Source organism: Ochlerotatus camptorhynchus, unplaced genomic scaffold (genome assembly GCF_037179485.1).
Source record: "Ochlerotatus camptorhynchus isolate MF236.1 unplaced genomic scaffold, CSIRO-AGI_Acam_v1.1 ptg000217l, whole genome shotgun sequence".
Taxonomy (NCBI): Eukaryota; Metazoa; Arthropoda; class Insecta; order Diptera; family Culicidae; genus Ochlerotatus; species Ochlerotatus camptorhynchus.
This window is the reverse complement of record NW_027040707.1, coordinates 187,988-204,870: the sequence shown is the minus strand read 5'-3', so window position 1 is coordinate 204,870 and position 16,883 is coordinate 187,988. Positions and strand designations below refer to the sequence as shown.

General features: G+C 36.9%; 1 protein-coding gene across 1 annotated transcript; it reads right to left on the bottom strand.

Moving 5' to 3' along the window:
* Positions 1 to 377: 377 nt before the first annotated feature.
* Positions 378 to 10,669, bottom strand: LOC135703629 (uncharacterized). Its single transcript, XM_065224906.1, has 2 exons — positions 9,833 to 10,669; positions 378 to 675 (listed from the first exon to the last, which is right to left on the bottom strand). The coding sequence occupies exons 1-2, from the start codon at positions 10,634 to 10,636 to the stop codon at positions 415 to 417; spliced, it is 1,065 nt and encodes a 354-aa protein (XP_065080978.1). The 5' UTR covers positions 10,637 to 10,669; the 3' UTR covers positions 378 to 414.
* Positions 10,670 to 16,883: the final 6,214 nt, after the last annotated feature.

Below are 16,883 nucleotides of genomic sequence, written 5' to 3'. Positions count from 1 at the left end.
TGGTCGTGGGCTACTTGGGTAATAAACAATCCCCACAAATGATTTGTTGAAAAATGTCCAATACCTAGTCAATTCCCTTCCCGAACCATTCAGGATAACAATAAAAGTGAAATGGATTTTCCTCCCACTATCATCGGACCGACACTGACAAAGCATTCTGGAAAATCGATGACCTTCCATTTCCTTTTATCGCTTTTATCGCACGCCCACATCGTCAACCACAAACAAAAAAAAAGCTTCTTATCACAAAGCGGGAACCAATTTTCCATGGAGATCCCCGTATCTAAAGTGGTCCCATTTCGAAACCACAGCAGCCAAACAAAAGCAAAACTCCCCTAAATCTGCAATAGTTGTGCCACCTGTTTTTGTTTTCAATGATTTATTAGATCGAAACATAAATTCCAACTCCCGCAACTAACCGTCCAGCAGCAGTTCCCGGTAGGGTTTGACCAACCGGAGTAGTGCGGTGAATGGGAACTGACGAGCCGTGTCTCCACCCAAGCGATCCAGTAGGTCCTTGAGTGCGTTGTGATAGTGCTGCAGCAGAGCATCCATGTGGTCCAAACGGAACTGGGCACCGGAGCACAAGAAGAAGAAGTAGCCCAGATCCAGGAACGGGCTAGCGTACCGGGACGATTGCCAATCGGTGAGGACGACACTGATGGCGGTGTTGTTCTGGAAGGAAAAGAAATCGATTATTAGTTTTCCGGCGACTGCTAAATTGGGCTGTCATGTGAGGAGGTTGGAAGATGTATGACGTGATTTGCACTTATGTTCTAAAATCGGATAGATTAAACTATTAGTGATCAGGTTCTTTTTTTTTTATTAGATTGACTTTCAGTCACTTAGCGATCAGGATATGTTTGAGAAAAGTAATATCTTCAATTTGAAACCAATCAAACTTGTGAAGGTACACACAATTTTGGGTGCAGGGACGTAGTTAAATCATGTCAAAGGCACAAGTTCAATTGTCATCCACGGACAAATCACGAATGACCCTTGAGTGACCATAATGATTAAACAAATAATTGCGTGGGGCTTGAATCAAGTTTTGGTCGATCCATGATTTAAGCTTGATTAGGGCCCAGGGTGGGTCAAATTGATGATGGTCTCTTTTGTCACGATCTGACTGAAATTCTATAGCAACTTCCCTAAAGTTCTTTCAGAAAATTCCTCAAGTTTTCTCGGAGGTTCTTTAATTTTTCTTCCAAACTTTTATGATCTTCTTACAGAACTTCTTCGATCTTTGCTTGGAACTTCCATTTCCTAAGAACTTCTCAAAAGATCCAACGGAATTTTTATTAAGTATTTTCTGTTTTCGGAATATCTCAGAAGTCCCATCAGAACATAACCCGAAAATTCTGTCGGTCTTGAAGAACCTTCGCAAGGTTCCCTCAGAACTTTCCAAAAGTTCCCTCAGAATCTCGTTTAAGTTCCATCAGAACTTCCCTCATGTTTCTTCTGAACTTCCCTAAAGTTCCCTCAGTAGTTCCGTGAAGTTGCTTCGGGACTTTCTTTCAATTCCCTCAAAACTTACTTTATGTTTCCTAGGAACATTTAGAAAGTATCCTCCAAATTTCCCTAATGTTCCCTTAAAACTTCCCTGAAGATTCCTCAGACGTCCAACATTTCTTAAAACTTCCTTAGAACATTTTAAAAATCTCCTTAACTTTTTAAAATATTCCTCAGAACTTCCTTCAGAGTTCCCTCAGACTTTCCTTCATAGTTCCCTCATACCCTCCCCAAAATTTCCTCAGAACTTTCTTGATGTTCCACAAGAGCAGGCTGTCTTTCAAACACTTTTTTAAAGTTCTCTCAGAACTTCTCTAAAGTTCATCAGAGCTTCCTGGTGTTCCCTTAGACATTTCTCAATGTAAACTGTGAGCCTTCAAAAAATTTCCTCAGGACTTTCATAAGTTCCTTCAGGAGTTTCTAACCTTTGCTCAGAACTTTCTCTAAGCCTCCTCATAACTTTTATAAAGTTCCCTCATAACTATCTAAAATTTTCCTTAAAAGTTCTCATAAGATACACTCCCGAGCATAAGTTTAAGGACACCCCCAAAAAAACATGACAAATTTGTTATGTTCATATCTCTATCATGTTACGTCCAATTTCCGTTCTCTTTAAATCATTTGAAAGGTATTGAATGGAACTTTTCCCTTAGGCAAATTGTTCAATATAATTTTCAAATTTTGTGTGCTAAAAGTTCACCCAAGGTTACAATATTTTTTAAAATTTACTCTGTAGAATCGTGACTGATTTTCACAGAATTGGATTGGCCAAATTTTGAAATAAAAGTAGTAGTAGAACACTTATGCTTTACCATTCATACCATTCAAATGACCTTTGGAGATCGAAAATTGAACGTAAAATGAGAGATAATTGAACAAAACATATTTGCATGGCTTTTTGGGGGTGTCCTTAAACTAATGATCGGTAGTGTTCCACAGGACATCCCTAAAGCTCCCTCAGAACTTGCTTGAATTTTTCTTGGAACTTTCTTACAATTTGCTCTGAACTTTAAAATATTCTTCAGCACTTTACTAGAGTTTCATCAGAACTTATTTAAAATTTCATGAGAACTTCTATAAAGGTCCCTCAGAACTTCTTTAAAGTTCCCGCAAAAATTCTATAAAGTTCCCTCAGATCTTCGTTTAGTTTCCCTAGAACTCTTTAATGTTTCTTCAGAACTTTCCCAAACTTCCATCAAAATGTACCATAAAACATCTTCATAATTTTCGTAAAGTTCCCTTAGAATTTCCTTAAAGTTCCTTCAGGAGTTTCTTAAAGTTTTGTCAGAACTTTCTCTAAGTCGCATCAGAACTTTTGTAAACTTCCTTCATAACTATTTAAACGTTTTCTCATAGTTCCCTTAGATTTCTATAGACTTTTCTCAGAACTTTCATGAAATTTCTTCAGAACTATCTCAAGGTTCTCTCAAAACTTTCTTAAGATTTCCAAAGAATATTTATGAATTTTTCCCTGAACTTTAGCCCTCAGAACTTCCCTGAACTATCATCAGACCTTTTTTAATGCTTTCTCCGATCTTGCAACTTTGTAATAGTCTCTAAAGATTAATAAAAAAACCTCAGAACTTCTCTAAAATTCCTTTAGAACTTCATTAAAGTTCCTTTACAACTTCATAAAAGTTCCTTTAGAACTTAATAAAAGTTCCTTTAGAACTTCATTAGAGTTCCTCATCAAGTTCCCTCAGAACTTCGTGAAGTTTCCCTAGCACTTCTCTAATGTTTCTGCAGAACTTTCCCAAACTTTCCTCAAAATTTACCAATAAACATCCTCATAATTTGCCTAAAGTTCTCTTAGAACTTTCTCAAAGTTCCTTCAGGGTTTTTAAAGTTTTCTCAGAACTTTCTCTAAGTCGCATCAGAACTTTTTTTAAATGTTCCTCATATATCACGAAATATCCCGAAGGACATCCCTAAAGCTCCATCAGAACTTGCCTGAAGTTCCCTTGCAACTTTCTTACAACTTGCTCTGAACTTTCTAAAAGTCTCTTCAGAACTTTCATAAAGTTTCTTCAGATCTTTATTAAAAATTCTTCAGAACTTTGCTAGAGTTCCCTCAGAATTTATACAAAGTTCTCTTAAAACGTCTATAAAATTTCCTCAGAATATTCAAAAAAAGGCTTCAAAACTTGCTAGAGTTCCATCAGAATTTGTATAAAGTTTCTTCAGAACTATCTTAAGGTTCGCTCAAAACTATCTAAAGATTTCCAAAACACATTTATATATGTATATGTATTTTTTTTAATTATAGCTACTTTAACACTCTTGGGTCATTCGTGACTTGTCCGGGGGTGAAATTTGAACTCGTGACTTTGGCGTGAGAGGTATGGCTGTTAACTACTGCGCCGGGGTCGCCCCCATCAAAAACATTTATAAATTTTCCCCCGAACTTTAGTCGTCAGAACTTTCCTCAGACCTTCCAAAAATACTTCCTCCGATCTTTCCCAAGATTTTCTTACATTTTTGTTATAGTCTCTCAAGATTAAAAAAAATCCTCAGAACTTCTCTAAAGTTCTTTTAGAAATTCATTAAAGTTCCTTTACAATTTCATTAAAGTTCCTTTAGAACTTAATGAAAGTTCCTTTAGAACTTCATTAGAGTTCTTCATCAAGTTCCCTCAGAACTTTGTAAAGTTTCCCTAGCACTTCTCTAATGTTTCTGCAGAACTTTTCCAAAATTTCCTCAAAATTGACCAAAAACTTCCTCGTAATTTTCGTAAAGTTTTCTTAGAACATCCTTAAAGTTCCTTCAGGAGTTTCTTAAAGTTTTCTCAGAACTTTTTTTAATTTGCATCAGATTTTTTTTAAATTCCCTCATAACTATCTAAAAGTTTCTTCAGAGGTCACGAAAGACCCTGCAGGACACCCCTAAAGCTCCATCAGAACTTCCCTTGGAACTTTCTTAAAATTTCCTCTAAACTTTCTAAAAGTCTTTTCAGAACTTTCATAAAGTTTCTTTCATAATAGTTCTTCAGAACTTTGCTAGAGTTCTCTAAGAACTTTGATAGAGTTCCCTCAAAACTTCTACAAAGTTCTCTCAAAACTATAATGAAGTTTCCTCAGAACATTCTAAAAAAAGCTTCAAAACTTTGCTAGAGTTTCCTCAGATTTTTTATAATGTTTCCTGAAAACTTTCGTGAAGTTTCTTAAGAACTATGTTAAGGTTCTCTAAAATCTTTCTTAAAATTTCCAAAGAATATTTATAAATTTTAACCCGAACTTTAGCCCTCAAAACTTCCCTGAACTTTCTTCAGACCTTTCTTAATGTTTCCTCCGATCTTTCCTAAGATTTTCTTGCAACTTTGTTATAGTTTCTAAATAATTAAAAAAAAATCCTCTGAACTTTCTTCAAACCTTCTTAATGTTTCCTCCGATCTTTCCTAAGATTTTCTTGCAACTTTGTTATAGTTTCTAAAGAATTAAAAAAAAATCCTCAGAGCTTCTCTAAAGTTCTTTTAGAACTTCATTAAAGTTCTTTTAAAATTTAATTAACGTTCTTTTACAACTTCATTAATGTTACATTAGAACATAATAAATGTTCCTTTAGAACAACATAAGAGTTATTTCAATCTTCATTTAAGTTCCCTCAAAACATTTGTGACCTTCCCTTAAATTCCATAAAAACTTTCGTAAAGCCCCTTGAGAAGTTTCTAAAGGTTTCATCAAAACTTTCTTTATGCTTCATCAGAACTTTCTTAAAGTCCCCTCAGAACATCCTTAAAGCTCCCTCAGAACTTCACTGGCGCTCCCTTGGAACTTTCTTAAGTTTCCTTAGATCATTTGTAAAGTTTCCTCTGAACTCCTCAAAAGTTCCCTTAGAACTTTCCCCAACTTCCCTCAGACCTTTCTTAAAGTTCCCACAGAACTTTATGTTTAAAAATTCTCAGGTATTTCCTTCAGAGTTTCCTGAGACATTCCCTAAAATTTCCTCAGAACTACCTTGAAGTTCCAAATCAGGTTCTCTTGGGTTCTTTCTGAACTTTAAACAAGTTCCCTCAGAACTTCGGTAAAGCTTCATCATCAGAGCTGCTCTGATGTTCCCTTAGACCTTTCTTAACTATTCCAGCGATAAAGTCTGCTCTGAACTTTCTTCCAGTTTCCTCAGAATTTCCCTAATATTCCTTCACAACATTCTCAAAGCTCCCTCAAAATATTTCCTCTGTTCCTTAAGAATTTTTTGAAAATTGGCTCAGAACATCCCTAATATTTCTTGATAACTTCCCATAAGTTTTCTCAGGAGTTTCTAAAAGTTTCCTCAGAATTTTCCAAAAGTTCCCTCAGAACATCTCTAAGGCTCCATCAGAGCTTCCCTGAAGGTCCCTCGGAACTTTGTCAAAGTTTCCTCAGAATTTTCAAAAAGTCTTCTCAGCATTTTTAACGTTGCTTCAGAAGTTTCTTTAAAAACACAACAGAATTTTCTTAAAGTTCCCTGAGAACTTCTCTAAAATTCCCTCAGAACTATCGTAAAGTTTCTACAGAACTATTTTAAATTTCTCTCAAAACTTTCTAAATGTTTCCTAAGAACATTCATAAAGTCTCATCAGAACTTCTCTAAAGTTTCCTCAGACCTTTCTTAATGTTTCTTCCAAACTTTCTAAAACTTACCAGTGAACTCTGTTAAAGTTTCTTTAGAACTTTTTCAAAGTTTCATCAGAACGTTTTTAAATTTTCCTCTGAACTTCCCAAAAATTTCTTTAGAATAAAATTAATATTCAAAGTTAACTAAACTCTTTCCCCAGAACTGTTCCAAAGTTCCTTAAAGATTCTTGAGGACTTCCGTAAAGTTCCTTCAAAACTTTCTTTAAGTCTCCTCACAACTTTTCTGAAGTTACCTAAGAACTTTCCTAAAGTTTCTCCGAAATTTCGTGAAGGTCCTTCGGACCTTTCCTAAAGTTTTCTTTAAACTTTACTTAAGCTTCATCAGAACTATCTTAAAGCTCCCTCATAACATTCCTGAAGCCAGAACTTTCCAGAAGTTTCCTTGGAATTTTCTTAAAGTTTCCCCAGAACTTTCTAAAAGTTTCAGCAGAGCTTGCCTAAAGTTTCTCCGAAATTTCGTGAAGGTCCTTCAGAGCTTTCCTGAACTTTTCTTTAAACTTTATTTAAGCTTCATCAGAACTATCTTAAAGCTTCATCATAACATTCCTCAAGCCAGAACTTTCCAGAAGTTCCCTAGGAATTTTCTTAAAGCTTCCCCAGAACTTTCTAAAAGTTTCAGCAGAACCTTCCTAAAGTTTCTACCGAAATTTCGTGAAGGTCCTTCAGAGCTTTCCTGAACTTTTCTTTAAACTTTATTTAAGCTTCATCAGAACTATCTTAAAGCTTCATCATAACATTCCTGAAGCCAGAACTTTCCAGAAGTTCCCTAGGAATTCCATGAAGTTGTTTCACGCCTTTCTTTAAGCTCCCTCGAAATTTTCTCAAGGTTTCCTCAGAACTTTCCTTAAGTTCCCTCGAGAATTTCCAAAGTTAACTCAAAATTTTGCAGAAGTTCCTTCAGAACTTTCTTAAAGTTTTCTCTGCACTTTATTAAAGACATCCCAGAGCATGCTTAAAGTCTTCTTAGAATTCATAACTTCCCTGAAGTTCCATCAGAATTTCCATGATGTTCTCTCACAACTTTCTAACAGTTTTCTACGAATTAATTATTAAAGTTTCATCAAAACTTTCCTTAAATTCCTCATAGAACGTTCTCAAAGTTTTCTCGGAGTGTCCCTAAAGTTCCCATACATTTTTCCTAAAAGTCTTTCAGAGCTTTCCTGAAGTTCCCTGTCTTACAGTTTCCTCAGAAATTTCATAAAGTTTCATCAGAACTTTTTTAAAGGTCCCTCAGAGAATTCCCAAAGTTCGATCAAAACATCGCCCAGAGTTTCTTCAGATCTTCCCTGAAGCTCCCTCGAAAATTTCCAAAGCTCCCTCAGAATTTAACGAAGTTTCTTCAAAACTTACTTCAAGTTTCCTTGGTTCTTTATCAAAATCAATCCCAGAAGTCTACTCAGCACATTCTTAACGTTTTCTCATAAATTTCCTAAAGTTCCCTGAGAACTTCCCTGAAGTTCCCTCCGAACTTCCCGAAAACTCCCTCACATCTTTTTTTTACAGTTTTCTACGAACTTGTTATTAAAGTTTCGTCACAACTTTATTATTTTTTTCTTAAAACATTCTCATAGTTTTCTCAGAGCATTCCTAAAGTTCCCATATATTTTTAATAAAGTTCTTTTAGAACTTCCCTGTAGGTCCCTGTCTTACAATTTCCTCAGACATTTCATAAAGTTTCATCAGAACTTTTTTAAAGGTCCCTCAGAGAATTCCCAAAAATCGCTCCAAACCATCGCCCAGATTTCCTTCAGATCTTTCCTGAAGTTCTCTAGAACATTTTCAAATCTCCTTCAGAATTTTACGAAGTTTATTCAGAACCTACTTAAAGTTTTCTATGTACTTTATTAAAGTCAATCATTCTTAACGTTTTCTCATAAATTTTCATAAAGTTCCCTCCGAACTTCCCGCAAGTTCCCTCATATCATTCTTACAGTTTAATACGAACTTGTTATTAAAGTTTCGTCACAACTTTATTAAATTCTTCTTAGCATTCTCAAAGTAGGGGGCGGCCCCGACGTAGTGGTTAACATCCTTACCTCTCACGCCAAAGTCACGAGTTCAAATCTCACCCCCGGACAAGTCACGAATGACCCAAGAGTGTTAAAGTGACTATAAAAAAAAATTCTCAAAGCTTTCTCAGAGCATTCCTAAGGTTCCCATATATTCCATTTATAAGAGTTTCCTCAGACATTTCATAAAGTTTTTTCAGAACTTTCTTAAAGTTCCCTCTTTAGAGAATTTCTAAAGTTTGCTCAAAACTTCACCCAGAGTTCCTTCAAGTCTTCCCTGAAGTTCCCTCGAACATTGCCAAAGTTCCCTCACCATTTTCTGAAGCTCCTTCATAACTTATTTAAAGTTTCCTATGTACTTTACTCATCCCAGAACTTTCTCGAGTCTTCTCAGAACATTCTTAACATTTTTTTATAACTTTCCTAAAGTTCCCTTCGAACTTTCCTGAAGTTCTCTTCGATCTTCATTAAAGTTCCCTTATAACGTTCTGCCAGTTTTCTACGAAAAGTTTCACCACAACTTTATTAAGTTCTTATCAGAACAATCTTAAAGTTTCCTCAGGGCATTTCTAAAGCTCCCATAGATTTTCCCCAAAAAAATTTCGGAGCTGCCCTGAAGTTTCCTGTCTAACAGTTTCCTCAGACATTTAATAAAGTTTCATGAGAACTTTCTTAAAGCTCCCTCAAAGCATTCCTAAAGTTCCCTCAAAACTGTTTCCAGAGTTCCCTCAGATCTTCCCTGAAGTTCACTTAGAACTTTTCTGAAGTTTCTTAAGAATGTCCCTGAAGTTTCCCAAGTAACAATTTTGGTTTTATGAAGGTTATGTAGACCATGATTTGGACTGTAGAATGCTATAAAACCTCGATAAAACCTGCAATGTTACTTGGATTCTTAAAAGCTTCCCAAAGGTATATTCAGAACTTCTCTGGAGATCCCTCAGAACTTTCTTCAAAATGCATTCAAATTTTTCAGTAGTTTTCCTGCAACTTTTCTGAAGTTCCCTTGAAGTTTTCCTGGAGATATCTTGGAGCTTACCAGAAATTTGCCTGGATTGAAATTGGAGTTCTTGGATAATTTCCCTAGTTCCTTCCTACACTTCCTTGATGTTTTCCTAGAGCCTTCTAAATTTCCCTGAAGTTCCATCGGATGTTTCTAAAGTTATTTCGAAACTTCTCAAAAGTTTCCTTTGAGCTTATAAAGAGTTGCTTGCTGAAAGTTCTGTACATTTCTAAAAGTTTCTTAACTTTATAGGAATTTCATGTTGGTAATGTTGATAAAGATTTATTAAGTAACATCACCTTCTAGCTTACACTCGTTGGGTTGTGGGTCGGTAACCAACTTCAGATTTCACCGCATCTATTTCCGAAGGCAAATAGAGGCCTTCCTGAAGGCTCTCCTCCATTCTGGGAAACCGACGTATGGTCCATCATATGAGTTCCGCCCATCCTAACATATAGCGACTAACCAGCTCCAATTTCACGAAGACAGCACTGGATTTGGCACAAACTTATTTACTAACTCATAAACGACTAACGGTCGTTGGGGAGTAACATCAGTAACATCCCCGTTCCCTTTCGTAGCCTGACAATCTAATCAATTCTCGTCGTCTATCTTCGATCAGTTCAAATATTGGTAATTAATCAAGTAAATTTAGCTCTCACCGATAAGCAACCATATGTCCATTCCCCCCGACTTACCTCGTTATGCGAGTAGATAAGATTATTGATCCAGCAATCGCCATGGCTGACGACGCAGTATGGCTCGGTCTTCTCCGGGTCCGAACAAGCCGTCAACTCCCGAAACACATCGTCCTTTATCTGCTGAATCTTATCCTGTTCTGCAGCAAACCGCGTTTTCATCGTAGTCAGAGCTCGGTCAAACGATTCCTTCATCAGCGTAACCAGATCGTTCCTTTCCGCCAAAACATCTTTCAGTTTAAAATGTTCAAACGCTTCCGGCTTCTGTTCCTTCATGGCAAAAGAAATAGCGTGTAACCGCCCCAGCTGCTCCATCAACAGTTTTGTGTGCTCCAAATTGATCGGTTCCAATTTGTCCCAGTCCCACTTTTCGTAGTTCTCATCGTACTCCAAAATTATCACTGCCTCCGGTTCCTCCTTCTCCACTTCACAATGCGCCAGATAGCACTTGGGGGCACTGTAGAATCCCTCTCCCCTCTCCCGGCAGATCCCTTTTTCCGCTTGAAACTCGTAGAAAGCCGGCAGAATTTCCCGATAGAAGAACACCTCCCTCTTGAACAGGGCCAACGAGCGCTGATCGTCATTCGGCGGAACTTTACACCACAGCACAAACTCCCGATCGTCACCGTAGACGATGGCCTTGAACACGAAACTCACAAACCCATCGCACTCGATGCAGGTCTCCTCGTCGAAGTCCACCGAGAACAGATCCGGCGTGAAGCCCTGCTCGATGGCGATCCGACGGATGGCTTCGTACAGATAATCGTTGAACATGGGTGTGATCTTTTTACGCGTCGTCATCATCTTTCTGCTGGGTGAGTTAAATTGAACGTTCTGAACAACCTGTTGCACGCTTTCCAACTGGCCGATGGGTGGCAGTGTATTGATTTAAATAGCCCCAACCGGAATACTGATAAACGGTGGTTGGTGGTTTGCGTGAGATGGCAATATCTAATCAGCAGCGAAAAGGCTATAGGAATGCCGGTTCGAGACGAATGGATGTGGTGGTGGTGGTTGAATCAATTTTGTTTTCATTTCTGTTGATTGGCAACTGGAACATCACGCCCGCTCTCAGTGTAGGGTAAAGCGTGGTAAGAGTATGCACTAATTCGAAAGGCAGATAAACGAAATGATAGTCCAATGATTATGAGCAGGATTGAAGCCTTTACTGAATACAAGCTCACTAGAAAAATATTTTGTATTTTGAATACTATGTAATAGTGGAAATGGATGTAATGCCGGCCTCAATGCCCCTTATTTGGGCCCATACATACATTTAGCAATCGAACAAATTTTCAATAGCGACCAAAAATATCTTTAAGTGCCGTCCCAATGACGTGGTCATCTTGGTAAAATTGATAAATAGCGGATTTTTAGCGATGGGCCCAATCTTAGATCCATAGGCCAACGATAGAGCCATTTCCCCTATATTAGATTTTTTGCATTTTGATAAAACATTACCATTTTTGGAAGCGGTATTATGATATCATGTATGAAGATTATAACCTAAGTATTTCATTATTATGATTGATATATATGATAGAATCCTGATTAATGTGGGCGTCTTTTGAAGACTGTACCTTTTACCATCATTTTCCTCTTCATAATTACCCAGTAGTTTTCAGAGTAGAAAAAATTCACTTGTCAACAAATATACGTCAAAAGCTTCCGAAAACGTCCACTAGAAGCGCTGTAATAAGCAAAACAGTTTGTTCCATTACTAAGTGGGCCAAGGTTTACACTTGCCCCACTTTACTCTATGCGTTCGTATGGTGTTCCATAAATAATTGAAGCGTTCACGAATACTAGGCAAATGAATATTGATTCTGAAAATAAATACGGGCCAAGCGGTTAATCATTTCAAAATACGGTGAAACATGGAATGATTTTTCGACAGTGGTAGGAACAAGGTGACAGAACAAATGTACGCTCGATATCGACCGAGGACCACGACGAAGAGATAATTATAGCCTTATTTGTACTGTTAAACAAAATTGATGTGCACCTGTGATGTCGATTAGTAGATTCTAATATTTCATAAGGTTGGAATATGGTTGTGAAATGGAATTTCTGATTTTTACGATAAAGGAGAGAGCAGTAGGCACCGATTTTTGGATAGCTTGTCAATAGGTCATTGACATGATAATTAACTGTAAATGCGAAATAAGATAGTGGAGGGCTTGTTAATAGGTCCTAAAAATAAGCATTCGTTAGAATTGCAATAGCAGATAGTCTCAAGATAAACAGATTTTATTTCGATGATTCGAATGGTTTACTTTAAGGGGGTAGTATACTCTGGTGGCCCGGAAAACAGCCTTTTTTTAGGTGTTTTTCGGGGCTAAATCAACATCTAATAAAAAAGGAAATGCGTAGGTTTATTTATTCATGAATGTAGGTGCCGCCAGGCACTGCCCGCCGAATTGTCCTTAGCGGCGTGGGTTCCACTAAAGGCCCATGTGAACATAAAACAAACATTTTTAGATACATTTCCAATCAACGTATGCAGGATTTTTTCGATATGTTGATATAAAAAAATTGTTGACGATTTGAAAATAAATTTATTTTTTTTTCACACGAATAATAAAGACAAAAGTGTGCACCTAAAATTGAGATATAGAAAGCGGCTACGTACACAGGTGGAAAAAGTAGTTAAGGATATATTATTTCAAACGGATTGCAAATCGGATGAAAAGTTCTTGAGATATCACCCACGCCATCTGGAAAAAATCATGTTTCGAGAAAAACGCGTATGAAGTTTTGAGACGTCGGAGCGCGGGTCAGGACTTTGGTTCGCGTTTTGGCGTTATTACTTTCGAACGGAATGTCGGACAGACTTCGGGTAATCTAGAACTTTTTAGGCTTAAAAAATATCGATTTTTTAAAGTTACAGCGTGTACTACCCCCTTAAATCTTGAAGATTTTGGAATGCCAATTTCATTTCTTGTGATCAGTTCATTGAAACAAACAAATCATGGGATACATTTTAGTCGAAATGATAGGAGGTTGAATATCCATTTATATTTTTGTTATATAGGGTTACGGTATGTAATGTGGGTCTAGTCCTTTCATTCGGCCTATCACGCAAATAAATAATTAATTAAGGAATATTACACAAAAAATAAGGAAAATATTGATCACTGATGATTGATAAATGTGTACCACACACAAATCAATTTATATCACAACATTTCAATACATTTTCAGCTCTCGTAAGTAATAAAACTGGTTGAGAATATCACTCTGTTCGGAGTTTTTAGCCGCCATGACTTCTAAGGTTAAGATGGGAAGGTTGCACTGACGATCATCAAATGGCCTGATTATGGCATTTATTGAATGGAATTACCTGATAATACACACTAGACGTAAAACTCACAGTTACTGTTTGAATATTTTATGTTTATTTTAATTGTTTAACAACGTTTTCACAAGTAAATCATGGACCCAACTTTAGGGACACATTTCTTTTCTATGTTCCTAACTTTGGCCCATGAAATTCATTTGACAGCATATAGCAATAAGAGTAACATCAACAATGTGGTTTGCATTTGGATGATAAGGAACGAACAGGAAGGGAGATTTTTTCTGCCAAATCTGTATAATGAACATCACAATGTTTTGATTTAGATATTCTGCGGTCGAAAGACGATAAGCGAAATTTTTAATTTTTAATTTTTAACTTGAGTGATTTAATGTAGTTTTCGTAAAATTTTCTCTAAGAAATGTTTTGAGGAATGAAGAGTATTAAGTTAACAGTGATAGTGATAAAAAAAAATACATAAGAAAACGTTACCAAGAGCGTTTTTTTTGAGAATCAAACAGGATAGGACGAAGTTGCATCCATAAATAGACCCAATTTGAGGACAATAGACCGATATTACATACATTTCCCTGGTGAGTTTTTGTCTTAAAAAAAGTAAGTTTTTCAACTTTTTGCGGTTCCTGATAGCAAACGACATGATAAGCATATCTAAGCATACCATTTAGCAGTAGAATATCGTTTGCAGGTAAATTAATTGATGAGTTATGATTAAAAACGTAATCTATGGCTGCATATTAGACCGAGGTTAGGGACGTATACCCTAATATGTTGAGTTTATGACAGTTCGTTACAAAATGTTAAATTATGATTATTTGGATCTTGATATTCAAAACGTGGCGATGGTGACGCCGATCTCATTGCTAGAAGAAAGCGGATTACCCCGCTTTTCACGCCGGTGAAGAATGTTGCCAATCTGGGTGCCGAACTGGCAACACACAAGCTACTGTCTCGCTTCACGGTTTGCAGCATCGGTACCAAAATCATGTGCTCCAGCCTGGCGGAGTACAAACAAATAGGATGTTTCCTGAAGGACAACAACGTGGACTTCTTCACGCATGATCTGCCATCGAGCAAGCCACTGAAGGTGGTTTTGCTTGGATTACCGTCGCACGCCATGTTTCAAGGCACTTTTTTTGCAACATTCATGTACCTCAGATTTTCCTTCACAGGATGTTAGTATTGATCCTAACAATCAAATCTGTGATGGTTTTAAAATAATGCATCTTGGGTTTTTTGAGAAAAAGTGTTTTGAAGTTTACAAACCCGATTAGGAAGGCGTATATTGCGATACAAAACTATTACGAATTGAACAAATGCACACACTTAGATTTTTTTTGCCGAGATGGGCATCACCGAGCAGCTCGGCAATCTATTTTGCTGGATCTCAGTGAAAAATTTGCCGAGATTCAGTTAACAAACGGGAATTTTGCCTAGGTCTCGGCTAACAAACATAAATTTTGCTGTGATCTCAGTAAAAATAAATTGACGGCAATCGAATGTGCAGGAAGGCAGCTTCCACACCTGCGTAGGATATCGCACCAATTCAGCACACATGGGCCGGGACCAACGGTTTTACTTCCCTTCCGAAGGAAGACGTGACCAGAGATTTTTATGCCTCAGAAAAATCCCACCGACCTCGGCTGGGATTGAACCCAGACCCATTGGGGTGTTAGAAAGCAGTCACGCTTACCACTACACCACCGGCGCCGGCTATATCCGAAAGTTGTGTGTCCCGTACGCAGCAGGTGGCGAAGGTGGCATTTGCCACCAAAACATCCTGAGGAGTAGAAAATTTGCTTGGATTTAAAAAAAAAATATGTTTGACTCAACGGCGAGATCGAAAATAAATTGTGGCAACCATGACGAATTGGTTTGAAAATCGTTTAACCGGTAATGCCTTTTAATACAGGAATGAAACTCACAGGTTATCTACTCTTTCCCAGTGAGTTTAGGTAGTCCTCACCTTGAATTACTACAGAATTAACCACTTCATTCGAGCAGTTAAAATGACGTTTACTACCACTCGAACTTTGAAATAAAACATTATTTTGAGATTTTTCTTCTAGAACCACGAGAAAAGTAGCCAACATTTGTGCGTTTCATAAAAAAAAATAGAAATTAGTTGATCCAGTTTTGTGAAATCGCTGGTAGAAAATCACGCCAAAACTGCTTGACAAAGTGGTCAATTGTTAGAGCTTCAATGCAATTCCCATATTTTGTCTAAGGAAACTTTCAGGCAGGTTCAGCGACTTTCTAGGAAATTCTGCGAACTTCAAATAAGTTCCTCCAAAGAAGCAGATAAATTCAACAACTTTCAGAGAAGATCATTAAACTTTAGGGAAGTTCTACAAACTTTAGCAGAATTCTTCAAACTTTAAATATTTGCTTCGATTTTCAGAAAGTTCTATAAACTTCAGGAAAATTCTGCCAACTTCAGGGACATTTTGTGAGCTTCAGGGGAGTTCAATGTCCTCCTGGAATGTTTTACGAACTTCAAAAGAGTTCTGTGAACTATAGCAACATTATATGAATTTCAATGATGCTCTGCAAAAACTTCTTCAAACGTGAGGAAATTTTTGCTAGCTTTAGGATGGTCTGTGAACTACAGGGAAAATTTAATAACATAAGGAAGTACTGTGAACTTTAAAAAATATCTGAGAATTTTGGTAAAAATGCCAAACTTAGAAACGTTTGAAGAACATAAGAAAAGTTTGAAGAATTTCATCGAAGTTCAACGAAATCATGGGAAAACTTATGAACAGGGATTTGAATTTAAATGTAACTTATATTGGCTGTCTAATCGGGTCGTTGGTGGAACAACTCCCACTCTATGTCTAAGAAAACAGGTATTGCTGATTGCATCTGAAACTGGACTGTCACAAAAATGCAAAAAGTTTGATGCACGTTTCCGTCAAATCGTTTTGATGTCTCCGGAGCACTTATTGCTTGCATCATAAGGAATAAGTGCACCGAAGACACCAAGACGATTAGACGTAAACGGACGCGCTTATTAGTCCAATTTGGTGTGAAACGCGCAATATAATAAAGAGAATTTGTTGCGATATATCTTTCTATTTAACGCTTCCCTTATGAAATGTGACCAAGAATGATCCCAATAACGCAATATGATGGCTGCCGCAAATTCGACTCAGCAATTTGGATTCGCTGGTCGCCATTGTATGTGCTTGATAAACGCCATTGCCTGATAAACGTGCAGTTTTCGAAGGATGAAATTTTGATCATCAGCTAATGAAAAACAGCACATCCCTGATTTTTAGATTTTTTGTGTAAAAAAGCCAGTGTAAAACAGGAAAATTATAAAAACACATTGCGCCCTCTATCAACAAACCATGAAAACCATAATAAATTAATACAATCAATATATTTCATTGTGTCATATCATTACAAGTATTTTTAATTACCTTGCATTTGATATTTTGGTCTTTGAACTCGGCCCACTGGTTCAAAAGTTATAAATTTTAGAAAAAAGTCGTTTTGAAAAATAAAATAAAAAAAACTAGTTTTTGGACTACCATAACGTTGAAATGGTCACCCTAACGACAAAATAAAGAAAATATTTTGCAATAAGGGACAAAATTACAATTTTTTACCAAATTTTGAGAACCAATATATCGTTTTGCAATGGAATGGCTCAATAATAGTAAATTTAGAGACTGAACCATTTTTTTTTTAATTAATTTAAACATTCTGAGATCAAGACATAGTTACGAT